The sequence below is a fragment of the Oncorhynchus mykiss genome, chromosome 23, assembly GCF_057628025.1.
Source record: "Oncorhynchus mykiss isolate SJ-2025 chromosome 23, ASM5762802v1, whole genome shotgun sequence".
NCBI classification, from domain to species: Eukaryota; Metazoa; Chordata; class Actinopteri; order Salmoniformes; family Salmonidae; genus Oncorhynchus; species Oncorhynchus mykiss.
This window is the reverse complement of record NC_143044.1, coordinates 58,141,298-58,155,000: the sequence shown is the minus strand read 5'-3', so window position 1 is coordinate 58,155,000 and position 13,703 is coordinate 58,141,298. Positions and strand designations below refer to the sequence as shown.

Sequence of the window (13,703 nt, the reverse complement as noted above, 5' to 3'; positions counted from 1 at the left end):
TCATGGAAGTTCGTCTACAGACAATAGCAGAGCCTAATGACATCCATCTGCTTTAGTGATTCCACGGGACGAGTCGACTCCCTCCTCTGTGAAACCCACACCCCAGACCCATTCACACACATCACAATGAAAATGTGAAGCTTTTTTTTAAAATCCGCTTGTTTCAACTTCCACTACGATATCCTCTTTTTATTTTTTGCTTCTCTTGTCTCTGTCTCTCTCTCTATCCAGCTCCCTCCCTCCCTCTCTCCTTCTCTCTATCTAGCTCCCTCCCTCCCTCTCTCAATCTAGCTCCCTCCCTCCCTCCCTCTCTCCCTCTCTCTATCTAGCTCCCTCCCTCCTCCCTCCTCTCTCTCTCTCTCTCTCTCTCTATCTAGCTCCCTCCCTCTCTCCCTATCTCTATCTAGCTCCCTCCCTCTCTCCCTCTCTCTATCTAGCTCCCTCCCTCCCTCTCTCTATCTAGCTCCCTCCCTCTCTCCCTCTCTCTATCCAGCTCCCTCCCTCTCTCCCTCCTCCCTCTCTCTATCTAGCTCCCTCCCTCCCTCCCTCCTCCCTCTCTCTATCTAGCTCCCTCCCTCCCCTCTCTCTCTCTCTATCTAGCTCCCTCCCTCCCCCCTCTCTCTCTCTCTCTCTATCTAGCTCCCTCCCTCCCCCTCTCTCTCTCTCTATCTATCTCCCTCTCTCCCTCCCTCCTCCCTCTATCTAGCTCCCTCCCTCCCCCCAACTCTCTCTCTATCTAGCTCCCTCCCCCCTCTCTCTCTCTCTCTCTATCTAGCCCCCCCCACTCTCTCTCTATCTAGCTCCCTCCCTCCCTCCCCCCCTCTCTCTCTCCCTCTCTCTATCTCGCCCCCCCCCCCACTCTCTCTCTATCTAGCTCCCTCTCTCTATCTAGCTCCCTCTCTCTATCTAGCCCCCTCTCTCTCTCTCTCTCTGTCATGGGATTCCATCCACTCTCCGCCCCTCTCCCCCCTCCCCCCTCCCCCTTCCTTCTCTGTCCAATGTTCCTATTGGACTTCTGTTACACTCACATTGTTGGGTGAGATTGAAGCACAAAGTGCAGAGACACTGGATCCCTTTTTAACTGTGTTTTAGTCACAATACAAAGTCAAGCAATTGTATGGGAAGAGCAGCTAGCGCTCATTATGTCAGAGACGCCCTGTTTTAAAGTGCTCGCCTGACTTTGAAGCCCCGAAGAATACACAATATCACCGGGCACGACAAGTGAAGAAGACCTTGTGTTTCCTCTGCCTTCCCAGGGAGCATTGCAGGCAAGGGAGAGGGCACAGGGAGGGGAACGGCTAGGCTACACGTTTCCACTGAGAGGGTACAGGGAGGGGAACGGCTAGGCTACACGTTTCCTCTGAGAGGGCACAGGGAGGGGAACGGCTAGGCTACACGTTTCCTCTGCCTTCCCAGGGAGCATTGCAGGCAAGGGAGAGGGTACCGGGAGGGGAACGGCTAGGCTACACGTTTCCTCTGAGAGGGTACAGGGAGGGGAACGGCTAGGCTACACGTTTCCTCTGAGAGGGTACAGGGAAGGGAACGGCTAGGCTACACGTTTCGTCTGAGAGGGTACAGGGAGGGGAACGGCTAGGCTACACGTTTCCTCTGAGAGGGTACAGGGAGGGGAACGGATAGGCTACACGTTTCCTCTGAGAGGGTACAGGGAGGGGAACGGCTAGGCTACACGTTTCCTCTGAGAGGGTACAGGGAGGGGAACGGCTAGGCTACACGTTTCCTCTGAGAGGGTACAGGGAGGGGAACGGCTAGGCTACACGTTTCCTCTGAGAGGGTACAGGGAGGGGAACGGCTAGGCTACACGTTTCCTCTGAGAGGGTACAGGGAGGGGAACGGCTAGGTTACACGTTTCCTCTGAGAGGGTACAGGGAGGGGAACGGTTAGGCTACACGGTTCCACTGCTTCACACCATAACAAACCGGCTCGCTGTGAGACTTACAGAGCACTGGCTAGAGGTTATGTGAGACTTACAGAGCACTGGCTCGAGGTTATGTGAGACTTACAGAGCACTGGCTCGAGGTTATGTGAGACTTACAGAGCACTGGCTCGAGGTTATGTGAGACTTACAGAGCACTGGCTCGAGGTTATGTGAGACTTACAGAGCACTGGCTAGAGGTTATGTGAGACTTACAGAGCACTGGCTCGAGGTTATGTGAGACTTACAGAGCACTGGCTCGAGGTTATGTGAGACTTACAGAGCACTGGCTAGAGGTTATGTGAGACTTACAGAGCACTGGCTAGAGGTTATGTGAGACTTACAGAGCACTGGCTCGAGGTTATGTGAGACTTACAGAGCACTGGCTAGAGGTTATGTGAGACTTACAGAGCACTGGCTCGAGGTTATGTGAGACTTACAGAGCACTGGCTCGAGGTTATGTGAGACTTACAGAGCACTGGCTCGAGGTTATGTGAGACTTACAGAGCACTGGCTAGAGGTTATGTGAGACTTACAGAGCACTGGCTCGAGGTTATGTGAGACTTACAGAGCACTGGCTAGAGGTTATGTGAGACTTACAGAGCACTGGCTAGAGGTTATGTGAGACTTACAGAGCACTGGCTAGAGGTTATGTGAGACTTACAGAGCACTGGCTCGAGGTTATGTGAGACTTACAGAGCACTGGCTAGAGGTTATGTGAGACTTACAGAGCACTGGCTCGAGGTTATGTGAGACTTACAGAGCACTGGCTCGAGGTTATGTGAGACTTACAGAGCACTGGCTCGAGGTTATGTGAGACTTACAGAGCACTGGCTCGAGGTTATGTGAGACTTACAGAGCACTGGCTCGAGGTTATGTGAGACTTACAGAGCACTGGCTAGAGGTTATGTGAGACTTACAGAGCACTGGCTCGAGGTTATGTGAGACTTACAGAGCACTGGCTCGAGGTTATGTGAGACTTACAGAGCACTGGCTCGAGGTTATGTGAGACTTACAGAGCACTGGCTAGAGGTTATGTGAGACTTACAGAGCACTGGCTCGAGGTTATGTGAGACTTACAGAGCACTGGCTCGAGGTTATGTGAGACTTACAGAGCACTGGCTAGAGGTTATGTGAGACTTACAGAGCACTGGCTCGAGGTTATGTGAGACTTACAGAGCACTGGCTCGAGGTTATGTGAGACTTACAGAGCACTGGCTCGAGGTTATGTGAGACTTACAGAGCACTGGCTCGAGGTTATGTGAGACTTACAGAGCACTGGCTAGAGGTTATGTGAGACTTACGGAGCACTGGCTAGAGGTTATGTGAGACTTACAGAGCACTGGCTCGAGGTTATGTGAGACTTACAGAGCACTGGCTCGAGGTTATGTGAGACTTACAGAGCACTGGCTAGAGGTTATGTGAGACTTACAGAGCACTGGCTCGAGGTTATGTGAGACTTACAGAGCACTGGCTCGAGGTTATGTGAGACTTACAGAGCACTGGCTCGAGGTTATGTGAGACTTACAGAGCACTGGCTCGAGGTTATGTGAGACTTACAGAGCACTGGCTCGAGGTTATGTGAGACTTACAGAGCACTGGCTCGAGGTTATGTGAGACTTACAGAGCACTGGCTCGAGGTTATGTGAGACTTACAGAGCACTGGCTAGAGGTTATGTGAGACTTACAGAGCACTGGCTAGAGGTTATGTGAGACTTACAGAGCACTGGCTCGAGGTTATGTGAGACTTACAGAGCACTGGCTCGAGGTTATGTGAGACTTACAGAGCACTGGCTAGAGGTTATGTGAGACTTACAGAGCACTGGCTCGAGGTTATGTGAGACTTACAGAGCACTGGCTCGAGGTTATGTGAGACACAGCGTTTTCTTCTCTCTCTCTTTTTTTTTTTACCTATGATTGAATTACGTCTCAGATCTCATCTGTTGTGGCGCAGTTCTATGGACTATTTGGACTGTCAGTCTGCAACGTCTTCCCTTCTCTCTCAGTCAGCGCCACAAAATTCACCATAGTTAAACAATACTAATAAAATACTAATACAATACTAATACAATACTAATAAAATACTAATAAAACATTAATAAAATACTAATAAAACAATAATAAAATACCAATAAAATACGAATAAAATACAAATAAAACAATAATAAAATACTAATAAAACAATAATAAAATACTAATAAAACAATAATAAATACTAATACGTTACTAATAAAATAATAATAATAAAATACAAATAAAATTAAGCAACAACATTGCAGAGTGATAACAGTGCTAAGCACAGAACTAGTCAAATCTAACTTGTTAACAGGTTATTACTAATACTGGACAGATGACATTACACACACACACACACACACACACACACACACACACCCTCATGGACATATCACATCACACACACACACACACACACACACCCTCATGGACATATCACATCACACACGCTGTCATTCCACTGTCAAATAATGAAGTCCATTTCTCAACCAATAGGAGGTGATATAGAAACACGTGGAAACACGTGTATAGATGTGTACAACTGAAGGAGGTCTGAAAAGCATCATTTTACCTCTACCTATTACCACAAAACCAATAGGAGGTGATATAGAAACACGTGTATAGATGTGTACAACTGAAGGAGGTCTGAAAAGCATCATTTTACCTCTACCTATTACCACAAAACCAATAGGAGGTGATATAGAAACACGTGTATAGATGTGTACAACTGAAGTAGGTCTGAAAAGCATCATTTTACCTCTACCTATTACCACAAAACCAATAGGAGGTGATATAGAAACACGTGTATAGATGTGTACAACTGAAGGAGGTCTGAAAAGCATCATTTTACCTCTACCTATTACCACAAAACCAATAGGAGGTGATATAGAAACACGTGTATAGATGTGTACAACTGAAGTAGGTCTGAAAAGCATCATTTTACCTCTACCTATTACCACAAAACCAATAGGAGGTGATATAGAAACACGCGTATAAATGTGTACAACTGAAGGAGGTCTGAAAAGCATCATTTTACCTCTACCTATTACCACAAAACAACATTCTGTTAATAAAAATGATATATGTTTCTAAGTAACAACAAAATAACCTAAATACAATATAGAGTCATAATACACACGTTCATAAATACATATACAGTCATAATACAATAGTGTGTAATGGCGGTAAATGAACGCATAAATACCCAGAATGCAATCATACACGTGATTGTGAATACATGTAAACATGCATACATTCTGCCAGAGCTGCTCCAGTCCAGAATGTGAGTCTCGTCTGTGAGCTCTGTGTTCCACTGGTTGACACATAGACTCTGTCGCTGAGTGACTGAGTGAAAGGCAGCAACTGGCCGTCCATATTTGATTACTAATAAAGAGAGATGTTCCCTGTGTCAGATACCAAATACTCTCCGCTAAGCAAACAGATATTCTAACAACTCAAACATTGGCATTGCTATCCACTGGTGGCCCATATTTCACCCGGGGTTTTAACTCGTCGTCTTTCCCTCTCCTGGTTTCTCCATATTTCACCCGGGGTTTTAACTCATCGTCTTTCCCTCTCCTGGACAGTGGGCCGCATTTAGGAAGGCAGCCAAGCACTCAGATTCACATAGAAATACAGTATAGTGGAATAAATGACAGAGTACTGAATAAAAAACACTTGTTCGTAAATTAGGAGGCGGCCACTCAATGATACAAGTCTGAAGGTAAAGCCAAGCGCACTCCAAGCGTTAACAACGGACTCCCGCAGAAAAGCAGGGCAGAGCACAGAGAGAGGAAAGGCCGAGGAAACTGTTTCCCCTGACAACTCGCTAGCAATTACCCAATCCCCCACAGAGACCTCCGGGTTTCCAAGTCAACCCACCTGTGCAACAACGCAGGAGAACAACAAACACAGAGACAGTACAATGCTGCGAGACAGAGAGACAGAAGTTGGGCACCACAGAATCCCCAAGAATGACTACAACAACAGTCCCAGAATGACTACAACAACCATGACCATCGCACTCCGCACATACACACAGCACATACACACAGCACATACACACAACACATACACTCCGCACATACACACAGCACATACACACAGCACATACACACAACACATACACTCCGCACATACACACAGCACATACACTCCGCACATACACACAGCACATACACACAGCACATACACACAGAACATACACACAGCACATACACACAGCACATACACACAGCACATACACACAGCACATACACACAGCACATACACACGGCACATACACACAGCACATACACACAGCACATACACTCCGCACATACACACAGCACATACACACAGCACATACACACAGCACATACACACAGCACACGCCACACGACTAAACCAGAGTAGAGAAAAGATCTGTACCGAACAGCGGGTCTGTTTCTTACCTGTCGATGATAACGGGGTCTGAAGGAGTCTCGTTCCTGTTGCCACAACTCTTCTTATCACAACACCGACTACAGAGAGGAGGAAATGAAGATGTGATCCAGTCAGGTTCACACAGGCAGACCAATTCTAATCTTTTGACCCCTTTTTTTTTTATAGGCAAAAGATCCAGATTGGTTAAAAAAGAAATATATCAGATTTGGGCTGCGTGTGTGAACTGCAGCTTAAAGAGATTCACACAGTGTGGATCTTTGCATGTTTAATTGTTACTTTCTAACATTTTATTTTAATTCTTTAATTCTATATTTATCTAAGCGTGACAGTGTTTAGATAATGATTGTTGCTGAGCTGTGCCTGTATGCCTGGCGCTAGCGGTCTGTCTGTCTGTTGATTGGTAGGGAACCTAGTCAGTCTCGCCACGCCGGGCAAACGGGTAAACATCTCCTCCATCTGTGTCCCAAATGGCACCCTATTCCCATAGACCTCTGGTCAAATGTAGTGCACTACGTAGGGAATAGGGTGCCCATTTGGGACGTAGCCCTTAGCATTGCCGAGCACGGCTGTTGCACGTTTGCTAGTCTCAGGGAGACAACATGTTTGTGGTGTTGTGTCTCTAGCACTGAACTGAGAACAGAAGACGCCAGGAGGCTGGGGAATCGTCTTTCCACAGCTTCAGCTTTTTTTTTGTTTCCCTCTAATTGTCAAGCTGTTAATTCTGGAGAGGATGCAGACGGCCATCTTCAAAACCAGCCTTTCTGTGATAGGCCAGAGATTCATTAGAACGCTCAGAAGCCGTGCAGCCCCTGCATCAATCGTTCACTGAAGTAGCATTGTCTCGGTTTAGCCGCTGGTGCTGGTTATGGTGCTGGGGTCTAGCCATAGCTACCGATGGGGATAGGACCGGACCCAAAGCATTGTCTCGGTTTAGCCGGTGGTGCTGGTTATGGTGCTGGGGTCTAGCCATAGCTACCGATGGAGATAGGACCGGACCCAAAGCATTGTCTCGGTTTAGCCGCTGGTGCCGGTTATGGTGCTGGGGTCTAGCCATAGCTACCGATGGGGATAGGACCGGACCCAAAGCATTGTCTCGGTTTAGCTGCTGGTGCTGGTTATGGTGCTGGGGTCTAGCCATAGCTACCGATGGAGATAGGACCGGACCCAAAGCATTGTCTCGGTTTAGCTGCTGGTGCTGGTTATGGTGCTGGGGTCTAGCCATAGCTACCGATGGAGATAGGACCGGATCCAATACTGTGTGGTACAGTTTTATTCATGTTGAAATTATACCAAAAAAATGTTTTTATTTTATTTTTTAAAGCCTAGTTGTGTGATGGTTACATGTCCAGACGAGCTCAGTGAACACCATATGGTGTGAGGAGAGTGTGAAGCTCTTTAAAGCTGCTACTGAAAGTTTAAGTGAATAAACTACGTCTAACAGTCCTCCACTTCTAGAGCTCCAACCCGCATCTGTGTTTTCAACGGAAACGGCCTTTAATATACAAGCAGTGTGTGTACACACACATACACACACACACACACACCTCTGATACATTCATTGATATGCAAACCGTTATCTAAAGGGAAAACATAGCTTTTTTTTGTACGTTATGGCGTGGTGATGAGGTGTAGTTCGACCCTCTTGGAGCCGGATGACGCCTGCTGTGTGGGCTACTGTGTGGGTCAGCTCGTGACAAACAGGGATTCAACCCAACTTCATAAGAGCAGTGACTTTATCTAATGCGGGGGGGGGGGGGGCAAGATTATCAAAGCTCCATTTCTGTTTTTTTTTATTCCGGGAGTCAAACGGAACGCCCGTTGACAGAACACAGGAATGTGCCGTCATCTGTTCTCTGTGTTGTGTCTGTTGTCAGTTGACCAATCAAACCCCAGCTATAGTAGGCCAAATCGATACAGGGATTCTGGCCTGTAATTCCTAACGGTCATTGGATGCAACCTCCCTAGTTATAATATTATATTTCGCATGATATTATGTCTGAGAATAGGCAGCCTATGTAAAATTGGCTATGAGTCTGCCGATATGCACCGAGGTGTTTTCATTGCAACAAGAGATTGAGGTTGATGCGTTAATACATCTACTAAGGAGTATCCTCAAAACCCCCCAACTCAGCATTTTAATAACAAAGCAAAGAAATATATAACAAATATATTTTTTTTTAAAACAAGCATATATTTAAAGGACGTTGAAATGTAGCTAATCACCGTGACAAGCTCTTTACCTGCACATGATTTCGTGTGTGAGAAGCACTCGGCACATCTCTGGGTTTTTGTCTTGACCTTCATAGATAATAGCCTTGGAATCAAAGAGAGAAATACATCAGAAGCAGACGTTTAAAATATCGAACTGGATAACACGTTGCACATTTGCCGATCTCTGTGGGCTATAGGATATAAACCTTAACCTACACCACAATAACATTCAATTCATACATGGATCATTTCATTATATAATTGATTATTAATTCATAAAGTATATAGGCCTACTAATATTGACATATAGGTCTACATACAGCAATTGTATAGTTTACGTTTTATAGGTTAAATTGTAAATTCAAAAGATAAATTCATTTCTCGTAGATAATTTCCAAACAATTAATTTCTTTACAAAATATAAATGTATATATATTGTCATGTAAATAAATAGCCTAAATTATTTGCTAGACCACAACAACAACAAAAATGTCAAATAGGTTAATATGTGTATATGTTGTTTATATATTTTTTATTCATTTATCCCAGGATAATACCAATAATATGGTTCTGCTGCAGATGGGCGATGTAAATAATACCCATTTCCGTATACATCAGCGCCATTCTAATCTACAGATATTTCGGGGGGAAAGAGCTAATGGGCAATCTGTTGTTTATTTTGAGCCGCTAACAATGATTTTTCTCGGATACAAAAAAAAGCGGTGTCGGGGGGGTTCGGTTGAGTAATTTTTGAGCATTGGCTTTAACAGATGGCGTGGAGCTGTAGGTGCGCTCGGCCTCAGTTCTTTTTTGCTCTCTGTCTGTCTCTCTCCCTCCCCTCGTTCTGCCCCGGGTCTGTGATTGCACGGCTACAGCCCGACAACAGCAGCCTGCCTATCCCGCGCGCACCGCCGTTACATCTTGGATGAATGTAAAACCAAAGAAGCGGGGCTTTTAATCAAAGATAAACTCTTTATAATTAGCAATTAAGTAAAACGCATGACACACTATAGGGCCTTATCACAATTGATTTAACAATGAACAACAACGCTGCTATAGCAAGAGGGGACATAAGCGGGTGAATAAAAAACACATCACTACGTAAGATATTTCACAGCTAAATGAGATAGGGATTTTAATATTGTTTTTTGGTGCTTCTGGTAGTAGTTGAAAACACATCGGAACCAGCTCTGTTCCATTGGAGGTGAGAGGGGTACCACGTAGCCTAGCTACAACATCTATATGTGAGGGATTTTGGGGAGTATTGCAGTTATCATCATGTGATTTATTTCCCGTGTCTCGGCTGAAGAAACAGAAATCCATAAACTGCCGGTTCAGCGTCATTGACTCTCTGATCATAGACAGACCTATATAGGCTACAGTCAACGAGGAGCGGGGCGAATCTAACGTGTAGCCTATATTTCCTATATAATAATAAGAGGTGACAAATTATGAAATAAAAAAAACTGGTCATAATAATGCTGTTTAACCCTAGACACTGAAGCTATAGGCTATTCAGTGAACTTGGCGGAGGGCACTTAACAATAAGCCCATAGTAGCCGAGAAGTGATTTCCGAAAACATTCAAGGTTGAGGAAACGCGCCACATTGTCCACTCAAGTGGCCTCTCATACTAAAAAGGGGCTCTTGTTATTGAACCGAGACTTTCTTTTTTTTTTAGCAATAATAGTCTCGTCTGTTTGTCACAATAAATAATTATTTGAACATTTCTGAACTGATGGACTGTCAACGCACAATTATACTACATAGCAGATAAGACCTATGTTTGTTGATGGCTACGACATCCCATCTATTAGCACATAAGACAAATTAGTGGTTAATTGACTAAAAATGCGCTCACGAGCCAATACACAAAGCACGGTAGTAGACCTACAAAACCAATTCATTTCAGGAACCGTAATATCAGCTAAATATTTTATAGCATTCTCCCCCCCAAACAAATATATAATATCTCATGTCAAAGTATAATCGCGATTTTAAAAAGAGAAATTAAATAGACCCCATTAAACACTTTTGCTGCGAATTAAATAAACATTAAGGGGAATCGTGCACGGGTATACGGGAGACCCCTGGAGCTCACAACCCGAATTAAAGAGAGGCCACTAAAGGTTATTATTGTAATTAACTATATACCGGATATCTACAACTGTCCATCTCTATAGCCGAGTCACAAAAGTTGTATAAAATAAAAAATAATAACAACAATTACAATCGCTCCAACCCGAGAGCGAGCTGATTTATAGTGAAATATAAACGATTAAAAAAAAAACACAACCACACATGGCCTAATAACTTACAGGCTCATAATTGAAGCATATATCTTCTGTAATAGGGTCAACTTGAAAACCACGCACGTTTCCACAACACACGTTATATTTCAAGCACCATACGCATACAATTTGGCATTGCAGATAAGTATATTAAAATACAAAATCTTACCTGTTTTGTCATGGAATCGATTAATCGTACGAAAAGATCCTGTTCTGTTCTGACACCTGTGAATAAAGTATATATATTTTATATCTTGTCATTTACACTGACAAGTATCTTGTTATTTACACTGTGATTTTGCTTCCACATTATATTTTAGAAAATATATGTCTTACAATTTTTTACTGACATAAAATAAATATAATTAAAACACGGTTTCTTTGTTTTTTAATAAACATGTGTCATCTCAATACATGTTCATGATCATCATCTGGTTCGCGTCAGGTTTTAAAACGTGGATTCATATCTGATTCTCCACGCATCGCTAACTGAGCGTGGATTAACCATAGACGATGCTAGCTGACACCGACCGACACTGTAGGCAATTTACCACTTTAAAAATGTAACCCAATATCAGACTAACAATCACCATACAACGTTATCTGGCGGAATCAATGTCCAAGCACGCATCCCTGATTTGTACTGATTCACTTCATAATAACCAGACACGGTTTATTTCCTTCATCAGTAGCTATACCACTTACCGTTGCTGTACAGTAACTGTAGTTTGTAGTGTATCCCATTGTTAGTTTTTTCACTGTTTGGTTCCTGAAAATAATGAGCATTGAATCAGTGTTCACATACATTTACTGTGTTTAGTTGATATTTGTCTTGATATGTGGTAATTATGAGCTCACAAAATAGGCTATTATGAAGGGGTCAAGTGGGAGAGGGGTGGGTATCTATCTGTGTAGAGTAAAAAAAATTAAAAACTACATGTATAAAATAATTTTGCGACATTCGAAGTCATTTAGAAAATCCACATAACTGCACGTGTCTCCTCCACCGCCTATGACGTGTTTCTGCTTTTACCACCAAATTATGAACTGTGTAGGTGAAAATAAAATGTAAAAAATAATAAAAAATGAATAAAATGGGACGATATTCCAAAGAAATGGCGCTTACTTTGTCCTTCTCCACAAAGTCCACATAAGCTGTCCGTTCGATCTCCACCGGCTGTCCTTGTCTGTCATACAGCGCAAGAACGAAGTGGAAAAAGTTGGATTTTCTGAGGTTGGACGGTGGTTGCTTCTCGTAGTGTGCCCGAGCCAAACCCACACCGCTGCGGGGAGAAGAGAGAGGAGCACCTCGGTTAGATGGGAGAGCGATACACTGCAGATGGAGCTAGCGTCAGATGAAAACATTGGGAGATGGTGTGAAAGGCACGTTTTTAGAGACAAGAGATTTCTTGATTTGTCACTTTAACAGTAATATGATGTAATGAGCGTTGGAGAACGCGCTGAAGAGAAGAGTCGCATAGGGAGATTGTAATTGATACATGGCAATGTGGGGATTTAGGGGCAATCTGAGAAATGCATAAAAAATTGGATGTTTGGCAAACGTACCTTTGGGCGGCTGTGTTCGCATCCACTACCCCAGATGTGTGCATCCACGAGCGGACCGAGTTCATCCCGCTGCCCAGCGGTTCCTCTTTCATAGTCGTCCCCCCTCTAGGTAAGCCTATATTTTCCTGAATTCCAAACATTAAAACAGTTTCGTACAAACCCGCTCCAGCCAAATGAGAATAATAGGAAGGTAGTTGTTGAAGAGCAATCTTTCCTTCTTGGTGGTTGACAAATAACAGTAAAATAAGTTTGTTGTAGTTAAAACGTGTAGAACGAAACAAAAGTCCCAGTTGAGTTCACAAGTCCTGTCTCCTTGAGCCCGTCCTGTGTTGGCACGACATGAACAATTCACAGAGTGGGTTACTGTAGTCTATCTCGGTAGCTGGTTGGGACGTGATCCTAGTCGTTGAAGAAGTCGTTCAAATAGCAGGATATGGTTATAGTTGCTTCTGTTTTATTCTATTTTTTATTCGAAATGCGTTTGAAGAAAACTTTTTTTGTTTTTGGTGATGGCTCCTCAAGCTGGAGTCATCATTACAACAAGCATTTACAACAAAAAAAAAGCTTCAGTTGAGTCGACCACTTCTGGCAATGCGCTCCAGCTCCAGAAGACAAAATAAACGAAATGATTACTATGGAGGTGTTCCTGGACACAGGAGAGGTTGATGAGAGGCCTTTAGCGTCTTGCAGAATGGGATGGAAGCATACAAAACTCAACCCTCTATCCCCGAGGAGTGGAACCTTTCCCGGGAGCCAAAACTCTAAACCCACGGGATGCGCGCTGTCAGAATATGACGCGCTGGTGGGCGGAGCTTCAACCATATATGGAACAGTGACACGTCCTGTCCCTGAACGAGCTTCATTCTGGAGAGTCCTACATTTCAATAGCTGCCTGGCTGAAACCCGAGAGCTCCAGCAAGGCAAGCTCCACTTTTTCCTCCATCAAATGTAGAGATTTCCCCCCTCAATTTCACATCTTGTGACGTTAATATTCACTAAACATGAAATCCTAAAGGACAAGAGTGTAGCCGATACAACATATTATAGGGAAGGGAGCGGAATTGTCACTAAATACTTTACCCAGGTAGGCTGCTATGTGATGTTCTCAGCGTTGAATGAGTAAATATCGACTAAAAGTCTGAGGGAAAAGCATAACATGTCTTTAGGAGCATAAAGGAAGAGCTTTCCAATCCATTTGGTCAAAACTAGATACAATGCCAATGGGATATATTTCACTATTACTATTTGTTAAGGCTTTTCCAA

The 13,703-nt window shown here is 43.9% G+C and overlaps 1 protein-coding gene across 18 annotated transcripts in view; it reads right to left on the bottom strand.

The window, feature by feature from the left end:
* Positions 1–13,369, bottom strand: part of LOC110531625 (transcription factor COE3) — a 222,514-nt gene extending 209,145 nt beyond the window's left edge. For 16 of the 18 annotated variants that reach the window (XM_090217777.1, XM_090217781.1, XM_090217789.1 and 13 more), the window contains exons 1-6: positions 12,441–13,195; positions 12,001–12,157; positions 11,580–11,643; positions 11,044–11,099; positions 8,614–8,687; positions 6,382–6,450 (exon numbers count right to left, since the gene is read on the bottom strand). In XM_090217777.1, the coding sequence (XP_090073903.1) occupies positions 6,382–6,450; positions 8,614–8,687; positions 11,044–11,099; positions 11,580–11,643; positions 12,001–12,157; positions 12,441–12,580 (560 nt within the window). In that variant the 5' untranslated portion in view covers positions 12,581–13,195. Of the gene's footprint in view, positions 1–6,381; positions 6,451–8,613; positions 8,688–11,043; positions 11,100–11,579; positions 11,644–12,000; positions 12,158–12,440 lie in introns of all 18 variants that reach the window. The other 2 variants (XM_090217786.1, XM_090217792.1) reach the window with 1 other exon arrangement.
* Between the last annotated feature and the right edge of the window lie 334 nt (positions 13,370–13,703).